This window comes from Anas acuta, chromosome 12 (assembly GCF_963932015.1).
Source record: "Anas acuta chromosome 12, bAnaAcu1.1, whole genome shotgun sequence".
NCBI classification, from domain to species: domain Eukaryota; kingdom Metazoa; phylum Chordata; class Aves; order Anseriformes; family Anatidae; genus Anas; species Anas acuta.
The window spans coordinates 16,214,231-16,227,679 of NC_088990.1; the positions used below are offsets into that span (position 1 = coordinate 16,214,231).

The 13,449-nt window shown below is 39.0% G+C and overlaps 1 protein-coding gene across 1 annotated transcript in view; it reads left to right on the forward strand.

The window, feature by feature from the left end:
• TRPM1 (transient receptor potential cation channel subfamily M member 1) overlaps nt 1–13,449 on the forward strand; it is a 126,334-nt gene that overhangs the window by 31,854 nt on the left and 81,031 nt on the right. Inside the window, exons 2-5 of the mRNA XM_068696336.1 lie at nt 1,336–1,454; nt 3,668–3,715; nt 11,734–11,849; nt 12,630–12,738. Coding sequence (XP_068552437.1) covers nt 12,647–12,738 — 92 coding nt within the window. The 5' untranslated portion in view covers nt 1,336–1,454; nt 3,668–3,715; nt 11,734–11,849; nt 12,630–12,646. The remainder of the gene's footprint in view (nt 1–1,335; nt 1,455–3,667; nt 3,716–11,733; nt 11,850–12,629; nt 12,739–13,449) is intronic.

Sequence of the window (13,449 nt, forward strand, 5' to 3'; positions counted from 1 at the left end):
CTACATTATTCTTGTTTCAGTTGGTGGAAGAAGCACTGCACTAACTGATAAAATTTTGATTGTACTAAAAGCACAATTTCTAAAACATTTTATGTGAAAATTATTCTTAACAAAATCTCCAGAAGATTTCACTTACTTGTTTCAGTGAAAAATAAACTTCTGTGTCAGGATCAGTCACTATCTGTGTGCAATCATAAGAATTCCGGAGGCAAGTCATGTATAGTCAGTTGACCATGCAGTCAGTGCATATTCTTGCTCTGGGTCTTCCAGCCTTTGTTTAGTATAGTTGCACTTTGGTAGCTGCTGTCTAGGAGTATGGCTGAAAAGGTCAAAAAGGGCAGTAAGATCTAACAGTGTGAAGAGCAGGGCTATAGTCAGCTCTGCATAGGGAGATGGAAATACATCTGTGTGGATTGCATTATCTGTATGAACCTATTACACATTCTCAACCCTACTTGAGTTAGGTAGAGGGAAGTAATATTTTTGAATGCTTGCATCTCCAGTCTGTAGAGACTCACTGCAAAAGGTCAGTGATCCAGCAGGATTTTATATTTTTTTAAACTGTATGATCTTTAATAACAGCTCTGTGGAAGACCAGTGTAGATGATACTACCGTTGCTTTGGAACATAGTGTGCTGGGAGCCAGCGTTCTAAGAAAGTGATTAATGTAGCTGTGGATACAGCCAGGGAACAAGAGCTTGCAGAAAACATGCTGCTGCTTCTTCAGTGATAGAAGCTTTGTCTCATTCCTCAGTAGGCAGATCAGGATTCCTTGCAAGTTCAGTTTGTTAATCTTCTCCTCTTATAATTTTAATGTTGTCTTTGAGTCTTGTTCTGGGGTGCCAACAAGATGTGCTTTGACTTTGAAGGTCTGTTACTTTTTAAGTTGCTGTCAGATTGGTCTAGATGAAATGCATTAATTTGTTTTTCCTTTCAGTTGAAGATAGATCCATGTTTTTGCAGTTTGACATCTGGGACTGGTAACTGCTTAAGCAGGGAATTTGTGACCCTGGTAAACTGTGAATTTAGTCAGGAAAAGAAAAAATGCCTGAAGTACTGAGCCACCTTGCATTTTTCTAGTCTGCCACTGTCTTCCATGCTTCTGTGAGAAAGGAATAGGCTAAATACTGAGATACACTCAGTGATCTAAAGTGGGAGTGTTGAGAAGAAACTGCTTTTTATCTTGCTTTGGGAAGAACAAATGGTGGGGGGATATTGGATTTGCACAAGATAAGCTATTACCAGGTAGTTTCTCAGTACAGTTAAGTAAATAGTGTGGTCTAGTCTAATGACTCGTTAAAATGCTGTTTCTTTCCCATGTCCATGCCAAACAAGTGTCTTGCTAGCTCCATCTGCTGGACCCTGATGAAGTGAACAGTGCAGTGAAGCTTGGCTGGATGCACAGGGAAGAAACGTGCTGAAAATTGAAGCACTCCGTGCATCTTATGAAGACGGTGAGGAACCAGCTGGGGACAGCCATCTCCAGAATGTGTAAATGTAAAAACTAATTAAAAATTTGTTTCTGGTTGCTTTCATTATTACTTTCGTAGATACTTTAGGGCAGAGAGAACAACCAAAACCACATAAATTTAGAACAGTATACAAATCTGTATTATGTTGGCTTTTACTTTGGCATATTCTACTGCACAAGAAAAGGGACTGAAGATAGTTTATCTGAGTCTGATAAATACAAAGTTGATGAATTATACATAAAACTCGTAAGTGGTTTCCCAGATATGGAAACAAAAGGATTGCTTCATAAGTAGCAGACCAGAGAGTAATTTCAGACTTAAAGTATGTTTTCTGTACATTTCAGACAACAGCTCAGTGGCTACTGACAGTGTCACACCTGATAGACTTCAAGGACTTTTCCTACAACTGTGTTGCCACCTTTGTGAAAATTCATCTGTCCATTAACTTGATATTTTCTTTTGCCTTTTTGTAAGGCAAAGGCTTACTTATGAGGCTGCTTCTTATCTGGCACTCTGTCCTGCACAGATTTCTTTAAGTAATCACATATCTACAGTTCGGAATATGATTTTTTTGGCTCAGGTGCTCAGTATGTTTAATAAAGCCCTTGTTTTTAACCAAATCCTTGAGAGACATTGTTAGGGAAAAAAAGAAGCAAAAAAGGGGAACTGTAGTTCATAGTAATGGTGGTACTTTCCACAGAAAAGGGCCTTTACTGCTGTTATGACACAGAGGTCTCCATATCTGAGAGCTCTTCAGTATGCTGAAACACCAGAAGGAGGAACTGAAAAGGCATGGGAAGAGTGACTAAGATGAGAACAGTTTTTTTTTTTTTCCTTTATTTCTTTTGCCATGGTTTAGAATTAGAATCTTTTGCCAAGATTCTTGCTTGGAATAATTGGAAGAAAACTTTTTTTAAAATGTCATCATGACGTTTTAATCAACATCATCCAAGTTTTTCTACAACATGAGTGTATTCTTTAATGGAACCATAAGGAATTCAAGTATTGGAGAATATTTCAAGGTTAACATCAGTACACAGAATTGCTGTGCAATCTAGGAGTTATGACTTTCAAAAGTAAATAGTTGAATGCTGTGGACTAACTGAAGGTGATTGTGAGTTACAGGTTTTGCTGTAGGGTTTGTGAGTTACAGGTTTTGCATAATCTTCTAATTTTCTGGAAGATGTTGAAACACCAGACGTACTGAAATTAAGACGTGTTTCCTACATGGAATTCTTTGTCTGCAGTCTGTGATGCAATTATGTCCATTTGCAGTATATTAATTATTATTTCATTTTCTAATCAGATATTAGCCAAAAGTACCAGAGAGGGACCAAGGTCTTATTAAATACAAAAGACAATCTACCTGAACTGTATACCAGAAAATGGAATTAGAAACTGATCAGTCTACTGTGAAGGGATGAGGGCAAAAGACCAGAGAACTGTTAAGTCCTGTTCTACCTGGCAGCATTATCATCCCCTATTAGCTTAATACCCTAACAGGCTATTCGAATTTGAGCTTAAGCAGGAGTGTAAAGCCCTGTAAACAGGCAGTTCAAGAAATCATTTTTAGGATCTCAAAGTTGAAGTAGTGAAGTCTGTCATGGACTGAAACGCTTTATATGTGCCTGTTCTCCAGAACTGGCTTCATGGAGAACCCAAGTCACACTGTGATCTTGTGACTTCTAGAAGGCATCCTATGAATTCAGCCAGATGAGAAACTACTATGTGAGATGCGTAGCACAGGCCACCAAGGAGAAAAGACAGATAGGCAGCCAGCTGCAACTCCTGGAATGAAATGGGGCAGTTCAAGTGAGTGCATATTAGTCAACCTTACCTGATGCCAAATGCCTCGATATGGTTTGTTTAAATAACATGTTTCAGTATGGTACAGGTACATCTAAACAAAAAATGCCTCATTCAGATGTTTGTGAAAATTTGTGTAAAATACCTAATTACCCTTGCAGAAACCCAAACAACTTGTGACAGAGAAATCAGAGAAATCCATTAAACTCAATGTCTGCGTTCACCTGTGCCTTGGAAAATGTGTTACTGAGTAATGACATTTGCAGCTGTGTCATCAGAATTTGTTGTGATTACAGCTATGTTGCTAGTTATTTGTTTCTTTTTAAACTAGCAAGGAACGTCAAACAAAATGTCTCCAACCAGTACCATTGTTCTTGTTCCTGCTGCAGATGGAAGTCACAGGTGTTAACCCCTCTAAGGATTTGTTCTATTGTTTGGTAAGTAGCCTGGTTCTAAGTTAAATGGTTAGAAAAGATTTATTGGCTTACACACAAAATCTAAAAACAAGCGTAAGCACTCTCCCTTTTCTGACACGGCTTGACCTTCTTCTCTTTTTATAATTGCTACCATATGGGGCATGGTGTCAGCCTGCTCCAATCTGCTGCTGTTGATTCTTCGAATGACAGGTTGTGACACATGAATGGGAAGGGAAGATGACGTTATTGCATGGTAGCTGCTATTAGAAAAGTAAAGCACTACTATCTGTTTGTTAATTTAGTCTTAAAAAGGTACATGCATGCATAATCATTGAATCTTTCTACTCAAATCTAGAGTTTCAGAAACCCTTTGCCATATCACTTTCATGATTACCTGTGACACAGCACTGTCACCTTGGGCAACCAGTAAGTCTCTAATAAGAATAAAGCCACTAGTAGTCCATAGCAGCAAGCAGGCTTAGTAGAGGGAATTAGGAATTAGCCTTTTCTAATACCCTGAGTAGACGTTTGCACATCCTCCAGCAGAGCTAAAAGAACTTCTGCATGCTAAGGGCTATGGAGAACACTTTGATTTTAAACTAAACGTTATGTTGCTCTGTGTGACTAACGTCCCAAGGATATGGTGCTTTCACGACATTTGACAAGGTAGGTGCTTCTCATTTTAAGCAAAACTGTAAGATAAAATGAGCAGATTGTATGCAACTAAGAAAAGAACTGTGGTATTCTTTTTTTACCATTGTTTCACTGCCCATTTGCTTGTGTCAAAGGTCTTCTGCAAAGCAGGATGCTAAAACGGCTCATTTTATGGCTCTGCGTTTAAGTGAGATGAAAACTGTTTTTTTTTTTTTTCCAAATGGTATAGTGCTAGCTGCAATTCTTCAGTCTTCTGAAACTTGAACTTGAATTCATCTTAAGTAGTTTAATTCTGAGCTTTTAATGCAATAGCATCATACGTACCTGGAATTTGTTAACTAAATAAAGACATTATCTTTCTTTCTTAAATTTTTTGTCAGAAGAGAGGGATTATTTTTCATGGCTTCAAAATGAATAATGAAAGTAAATTTTTAGCCATCTGAAATGTGCTTGAGGAAAGAGTACAGATGTACATATGTATCTTTTGATATGTACTTGCTAAATGCTACACAAAGTTCAGGTTTCTTTAGTACCAGCTGTATTGTAGACTAGACATTGCTTGTAAGCAGGACAGTGAAAGAAAGGGATGATGAATAAAAAATGACATTTTATAAGCAGAATGCAAGGCAAAGATTTGAAATGAACTAACAGGTGTTCCTTTTGTTGCACTGTCACGATGATATCTTCGGTCTTCCTTGACCTGAACAAAAGGGTTAGATTTCTGAATGTTTTGCAGTTCATCTCGCTTTACCAACCACACTGGGAATCTATAGTCAAATAATTTTGGAAAGGAGAAGAACTCTGCAGTTCTCTAGTGTGTTTGTTTTAGGAACTGGGAATTAAGAGACACTCTTGTGCCAGTTTGCGCTTGAAAGTGTCCCAGCAGAGCAGATCTGGGCGGTCATACAAATTTGCTGAAGGCAATATAGATCACCACCTTGCTGCCCATCTCCAAAACTCTCAAACTATTAAGTTCTAAAAGTTTCATCTAAAAATTGTTACTTTTCTAGTACCTCACAGTAGGTATGAATTTAAACACCACTCAGCTGCTTAAAATGTTGTATTGCAAAATAGCTTTCATTAAAAATGCGAACTTCCTCTATTCTGGCAATTCAGAAACAAAGAATGCTAGCGATGATCCTACTAACTCATCCGTGGAAGTTCTAAGGAGAACTACCCCTCCCTAAATAAACAAGAAAGGTCAGCCATACCTTTGTAAGGTATGGTGTGTTAGCTGTACTGTTCTGAGGAGCAGATTGTCATGCTGTTTTTAAGATGAATACATCAAATTACATTAAAAGATGAAAATTACATTAAAGATGAAAAAATCAAATTACATCAACGCAGTAGTTTTCCTTATTGATTAGGTGACTGCTGAAATGGAGTTTGGCAGCAGGCTCCACCACCAGCCAGGCCTTGAGTGGCTCTGAGACAAGAAACTGCCTACACCTTGCTGTTTCTGCTACAGAGGTGAGAGCTTGGAAGTTTTGGATAACTCACAAAACACAGCAGTCAGGAAGTGAATATGGCTCCACCAGCTGCCTGCTTATCAGCATGCATAGAAACCAAACACCTCAGTGGCAATGATAAAACCTTAGTCTACCGTGGGTACATCTGTTTCAGTTGTGAGGACTCTTGCTGAGTATTAATGCAGCCACGTATGTCATAACTAACAGCTCAGACATCCTCTCTGTGGCCCTAGCTGCCCGTTTCAGGGGTGTTTAAGGGAAATACTTCAAATTGTCTTTCTACTTGAAACTTCATGTTGATTTTGTGGCAGAAATGTTGCTTGTTTTACAGTTTTCTGCTAATAACACAAGTTTTAAGGTTATCAAGATGTGCAGTCATCCTTTCCTCAGACAGCACAAGTTTGGAAATTAAAATTCAAAAGTAAGTTGTGGGCAAACAGTTCCTGTGAGAATCCATTTAACATGGATATTTGGGATAAAACATGAGTTAAGCAAAGGAAGAAAGAGTCACTTATCTTCAGGATGAGTATCTGAAAATGGAGTCAGTCAGGGATGTAATCATTAGAAGTAATTGCATATGTACACGTTCAAAGCTACAAATGGCTGCTTTCAGTCTTGTTCCCATTTCAGTCTGGTAGTCAGGCTTCCATCACAGTTAGTTTAAAACCCTCTACATCAAGTTAAGACCACATTTTAATTGCAAAAATGCTGATGGTTAAGGTTCCTGTATCACTGAGTTTCCGTTTGTTTTTGTTTTTTTCAGTTACAACTAGATAATTCTTGGTGTTCGTTTTCCTGAATCTTATTAGGGAAACTTAACTCTTGTTCATGGATGCAAAAATACGTTTACTGCTGTAAATGTTTTCTCCTTTTATTATGAGTATTTTTTAGTAGAATCTTGTAGGAAGTCAGATGACAATGTACACTTACTTTCTAAATTGATTGAGTTTTAAAAAGAATTCAACATGTGGTGTTCCCGATTTAATAATTTTTGACATCTGAGAAAGCTCAGCCACGGCCCCTGTTGAGCTAGGTACTATACATACACAGTACAAAGATGATCTCTGTAAGTGCATGCAAAGAGCTAACTGGAGTCAGTTGACTGGATCTGCATCACAGGTTCGCAACCATGTCATATTTGCATTATTTTGTCCTTTTGTCCATGTTAGTTCTCATTTAAAATGTCTGTGTGCTCAGAATTCCTTAGCTGTAATGAATTGCTATAACAACAGTTTCTAATTTAACAGTGGGCCCAATCCTCCCAATCCTGGAAAAGCCTGGTTCAGACCAACTTCATTAAAGGTGGAATTCAGCCTAATGCTGAGGACTGGCATAATGCCAGTCTATGCTTAACTCTTCTCTAAGTCCTAAAATATGCACTGCTTTTGTTTCTGAACGATGGTAAATTTTACCTGGGAAATTCCACCCTTGTAAGGTATGTAGGATTGGGCCCAGAAGGTTGTTGATACTTGCTAAGGAAAAAAGAAATAAAGCAACATGTTCTGTTGCACAGCACAAAACACACTGCTTCTTGGTGAACTACGACTCTCTGGTATTCATTTTCTTCATCTTCTGTCAAATTTATCTTGGACTTCATTATTTATGAATTTTCTCTCAAGATACCTTCTAGTCATAGAACATGGAAGACTTTCTTTTGTTGCGCTTCTGTTGCCCTGTAGCATGTTAAGATGAAGTTCCTTGAGGAGAGGTAGGAAAAGTTTTTTTTGAGTAGACTGGAAAGCAGGAATTTATTGACCGGATATGTGTATGTATACAAACACCGACCGGCTGTGTTTGCTTTCTCACTTTCTCTCTGAGTCAGGAGCTCTTTAACAATTGGATGTTAAAGTAGACCAGCTGTGTAGGGTAAGCAGGCAGCAGTAGGGTGGCGGTGCTGCCACAAAGGCAGTTGGTTACTCTCCCATGCAGGGACCCAGTCTGGTGCTTCTGTGGTAGTGACTGTCCAGAGGTTTGCACAATCTTGTTTTGCTCTGACTTATCTTCAGTATATATCTATATCTAGTATTATCTTCAGTGAAACAGTATCTCTGACGTCAGATCAGCATCTTGGTTAGTGTGTTTTCACAGGCACAGCTCTGCTAGCCATATTACGTGGAGGCATTGGGCTGTGATCGTTCCTACAAGAAGGAAACCACAGGCATGTGAGGAAATACTGCCCCCCCCCCCCCCCCCCCCCAAAAAAAAAAAAAAAAGGATTTACTTTCTGTCTTAATTCCCCGTGCCCACTTTCAGTCGGATGTTGATGTTTTGATGAGAATTCAAAATAAAGATCCTGGAAAATATTTTAATTAACAGAGGTGAAGGAGAAAAGGAAGTATTCAAAAGGATGGTAAGCAGCCTGGACTGAGATGATAAATGGACAGCTCCCAAAGATGTGTAAAGACTTCTGGAGAAGTGGTGTGGTACATGCACTGAAAAAGGCATTCCTGTGAGGAAGAGGTACCTGATTCCCCAGATGCACAAAAGCCATTACTCTTACTGACTGGGAACGAAGTAGTTTGATGACACCAAGCAGGGAACAAATGCCCATTTTGTGGTGTGGTGCTCTGGGGATCTCAGTGCGAAGGGACTAATGGCAGGATAGGAGTGGGCTAGTACATCTGCAGTTACATGTAAGCAGAGCCACCAGCTGCTGTATTCATGGGCAGAGAAGCACAGTGGGTATACTGTTCCTTCTCAGAGCTGCCCCAGTTCAGAGCTTCCTGTTGCTTGCAGGCTGAATGGAATATTTCTCTGCCGGCCAAAGGGAAGATGTTCCACTGCCTGCAAGACAGCTTTGTGCTGACGGACAGAATCGCTTGCTTCGCTCAGAAAGTTTGACTGCCCAAATGTGAATTCATAGAGTCTGTAAGAGCCTTCAATATAACGGTGCTCTGCTGACTTGGATATGCTTTTTCGGTGAATGCACACAATGTAGTTTAGCAACTGTGTAAAGAGATCTTGCTCTCTGAAGCCACTTTAAGGTCAGTTCAGTGGTGCAGCAGTAAGTGCACTAATTGTTGATGTAGGCTCAGTCTGGATGGTCTATTCCAACAGATATGCTTTTTGCACTCATGAGTTTTTCCCAGCTTAGCAAGTAAACATACAGTCTTAGCTGACTGGAGAAAGATTAGTTTACTTCAGTGGGCTTAATCTATGACATAGACTAATCCTGATGTGATCCTATTACTGCAAGGTCAGGTTGGATTTTGTTAGTTTTTGATTTTCCAGGTTTGCTCATTTGACTCTAGCACATGTCTTTTGGAGCAGTTTTTGTCTTTGTCTGTCTCTGAGGCTTTGTAGTCAGGAGAAAAAGAGATGACTAACTCGTGATCCCAACCACGAAAATGTTAGGAGATTGACAATGAAAGGGGAAGATAAAAAAGAGAAGTCCCCTCTCCATTATGTATCCCCTTACAAACGTAACATTGAAATTCAGGAAGTAGCAATGAAAATCCACCATCTTCTGTCAGATTTCTGGAGATACCTGTGGCGTGAGTTGTTCAGATGGAATATATTACTGTGAGAAGTGTTCCTAGTAGAAACAGAGAACATGAACCTGAAGGAGTTGGTAGAGGTGGGAACTCTGTAATTGCTGCTGGCCAGAGAGACAGGACGTGGATTTGTCACACCTAACTTGCATTTGTCTCTCACCGTAAGAGGGCATAGCAGGCTGGTGGCTGTTAGGTCCAGATGTTACTGGTAGTGGTTGGTTGCTGTCCAGAAGTTTTTTGTTTCCAGTGATTAGCCTGGCACCTCTCGCTGTGGAGAAGGAACGGGATCTAATGTCCTAAGCTGCAGATAAAAGGGATGAGGTGCCTGTGAGAATGCCTGATCCTGTCTTCCTCCAGTGTTTGCATTACACTGACTCCTGTTGCCTGTCCCAGGAAATCGGGAAAAACCTTACGGATTTTGCCCCATTATTCTGCACAGATTGGCAGCAAAGAGCACAGCCACATTAATTATCTCACACTTGGCAGACAGATGAGAGCAATGGGTTTTTTCTTGCGTAGCTTTGTGCAGTCTCTCTATTAGATTCCACTACTTTGAAGCACGTTTCTTTTCCTAACAAATTTCTGTCAGCAGAAGGTAAAACACCACAGTCAGAAAATGCCCAGGGTAAAGCTGCAACTTGGGAGCTTTGAGGCCAGTGTCACAGGCCTCAGTGGGTTAAGCAATGAGAATAAATGAGGATCAGCAATAAATGAGAGGTGCTAAGCTCTGCCAGACAAGACTGTCTAGGAGATGCTGATTCACTGCTCACTGATGTGTGAGAGATTACAGAGCTGTGCTACCTAACTGTATCAGCTGTAAATTTAGCAGCAGTAGAGACCTTTAAGTGCTAGAGTTAGAACGCAGAGGTAGGATAGATTCTGTTGTATTTGTATTCATCTTCTGTTGTTGTTCTTACTTCTGGTGCTAGATGAATTCTGAAATGAAACGTTTGGTTTGTATAGACTACTGCTGACCCTCTTAAGTGAGCACCCTTGACAATTCAACTGAGGTTCCCCACCACCACTTTTTTTTTTCCCTTCAGTAAGTCTCATTAATGTTGGCTAGGTACTTCTGATCAAATTTATCACCATTTTAAAACTCATTACTGTGAAGAACTATGGACTTGTCAATATAGTTGAGAATGTTCTTGTGAAAGTGTAGGGACTGTTTGCTCAAGCATTTTGCATACACGAATCATACTTTCATCTATCCAAGATCTCCAAATAATTTTACAGGTATCACTGAGTTAAGAGCTTTTGCATAGATTTATATGATTGCTTCTTTTATTCAGATGGAGAAACTGGGGCATCAGTCCCGTAGAAGACTGGGGCCAGGGCCAGGAAGAGAGGAACTGAGAATCAGATAACTTCTAAAGCTATTCTGTATTTTATATTTGCTTCTATTGTGCAGCTAAGCTCTATTTCATGTTCTTATTATTTTTATATCAAACTGTTTTGCATATCCAGATTTCAGGTCTTCTCTAGATTAGTTTCCATTGTTATTTAGTCCAAATATATTTTATGTATTCCGTTTATTTTTCTCATTTGAAAAGCAATTTTCACAATCACAGCCAACCTCATTATGTATACCAGTACATTATGGTTTCCAATTAAATTCCTTTTCTTAATGGTGTTACATCAAATAAAGATGGAAGTTTCAAAAGACCTGTGACTTTTTTCCCATGCTAATGTAACATATAATTAATTAAATATTAGACATTTTAATGCTTCCCAAAGGGAGGACACACAAAATACCAGAAAATGCTATGCTTTCTGTTCAAGAAAACATACTCTTCAGAATACCCACCAGATGGAGCTGATGATAACTTTAAAAAAAAAAAAAAAAAGTGTTGCTTGCCAGTGAAACCCAAGCGTTGCCAGTGATGGAGCTCTGAGAAATATTTACCATTAAAGGTACCAAATGGATGTGGCACTTTTAAATAGTTGTTTGGCATTCCACAGTGAATGCCAAGTGCAAATGAGAGAACATTAGCATCTAATGAAAGTCTGTCCTTTCCTCTTTGTAGAACTGATGGCATTGCTTCCTTCATCGCAGGAATGATGGAGCACGTTAGAAAGCCTTGTTTCATCAGGTAGTATGTTGCAGATGAGCAGATTTCCAGCTTGCCTGCTGTGCAGACCCTCCTTGCTTACCTGGGCAAGGAGTGGGCTTTTGTCACCAGCTGTAGGTACCGTTTTGAGGTGGGAAACAGCAAGCTTCTTCCTGCCTGGCTTACAGGCTTACTTGTTCGGTCCTCGGATCAGTGGAGTTTTGTGGGCTACTACCTAGTGATGCAGGTTCAAGGCTTCAAAGCTTACTTGTATTTAATTTCCTTAGTTTTATGGTTTATTTTCTTCATCTCTCTCCTTCACTATCTTTTTGAGTGCTCCATTATTAGGTAAGAAAAAATCTCTCTTTCAGCCTTTACTTTAGGTGCCGGTGGACAATGAAATGTTGTGGATTTACGTCGCTAGCTTTCTTTGAGACCACAGTATAGCATTGAAGAAGGTGGTGTACTAGATAGAGAAGTATTGTATGTAAGTGCACTTTTTTATTTTTATTTTTTTTCCACAGAAAGAGCTTCCTTATTTGTTGAAACCTCTTTTTGAAAACATTCCTATTTTTCTCGCAAAAGTTAAACCTTGTAGTTTTACCAGAAATGTTGCTGTTACAGAAACTTTTATGGAATTTATTTTGTGTTCATATTTTTTCCTTATCAGAATATTCACCTATTGCATCATAAATCTGTTTTTTTTTGGCGGGTAGGTAAGTTGGAACTACATGTTCTTTAAGGTTCCTTCCAACCCAAACCATTCTGTGATTCTATGAGTCAGTGCCCAAGGGCGGCATGACAAAGAGAACTGGTAGGTTTCTGTGGGTTTTACTCCCTAGGCAGATTATGGAAGTGAGGTTACTGAAATATATTTGGTTGTTTAGATGGTCTGTTCTTAGGCTATTTCTAATTTGTGAGCAATAGGGTGGTAATGCAGGTACCATGTTGCAGGCACAGGAAGAGGTTGTCTCTTTACCTTTCCTCCACATGTCCCATGATCTCCTTCATTTCACCTTAAACATGGTTTCTTCTTGCAAGAGGAGGAGGATGGAGTTGATAAATAACTAGGACTCTTGGAATGGGTAATAAGACAATGCTGAAGGAAGAATGCTACAAAGTAACTCACAGTCTTCCTCTGAGCTTTTGAAGTATGGAAATGACTGAATGGAACTTCTGTGCTATGTATGTCACGTGTCAGTTACATGCTGTCTGAATTTTATTGTGTAAATTGTGACATTTTAAAACCAAATATGTTTTTGCCTAGGTTATTACAGCATTGCTATGAGGAGATGTAGTTCACAGAAAAAGACGTTGAATTTTCTTCACCCAGCAGATAACAGCCCCCAGGAACCTACAGTGTGCTCATTCTCATGGTAGGTAACCAGTACTGAACAATAATGCTCTGTCTGTGCTTCATTTCAGGGATAGAAACAAAAGCATCAAGAGTAGTAATCAAGTGCGTAACAGATAAGAACTATAAATGAGATAAAATAATTAGGTATCTCAGTATATAACTAGAGTGGGAACTGTCAAAGGGAATCAAAGACAATGTGCTCCCACTATGGCTTATGTTGTGCACAGAAAGTTTTAGAGTTCTGTAAAAAAAACTATAAAAACAAATTAAAAACCATGTATAGTTCTCTATATGCTCCTCATTGTTTGAGTTGGAGTTACTCTGATCTAAGAAAGATGTCAAGCTCTGTTTTGCGAAATAATGATTGTTTTTGTTGTAAATAAGAAATGCACTTTGCCTAGAAAAAATATCATACTTCCAAGCAAAAACGTCAGAATTTCATGAATTGTTGAAATTTCTTCAGAACTTGAAAATGTAGAACCTTTGTATTTTGTCCCTTGTCTATGGAAATGTACGTCTGTGGAATTTTTTGTTTGGCTTCTTTGATTTTTAGTTTCCACCTGCCCCTGAACTCTGCAAACTCATCCCTCATTTAGGCCTTGCTCAGCTTAATAGTAAGACAAAAAATTATATCCCTGAATATAGTGGGGAAAAACACCTTTATATTCTGCACCTGATGTTATCAACTGTCCAAAGATGATTTTTGTTTAAAAAGAAAAAGATTTTCGAA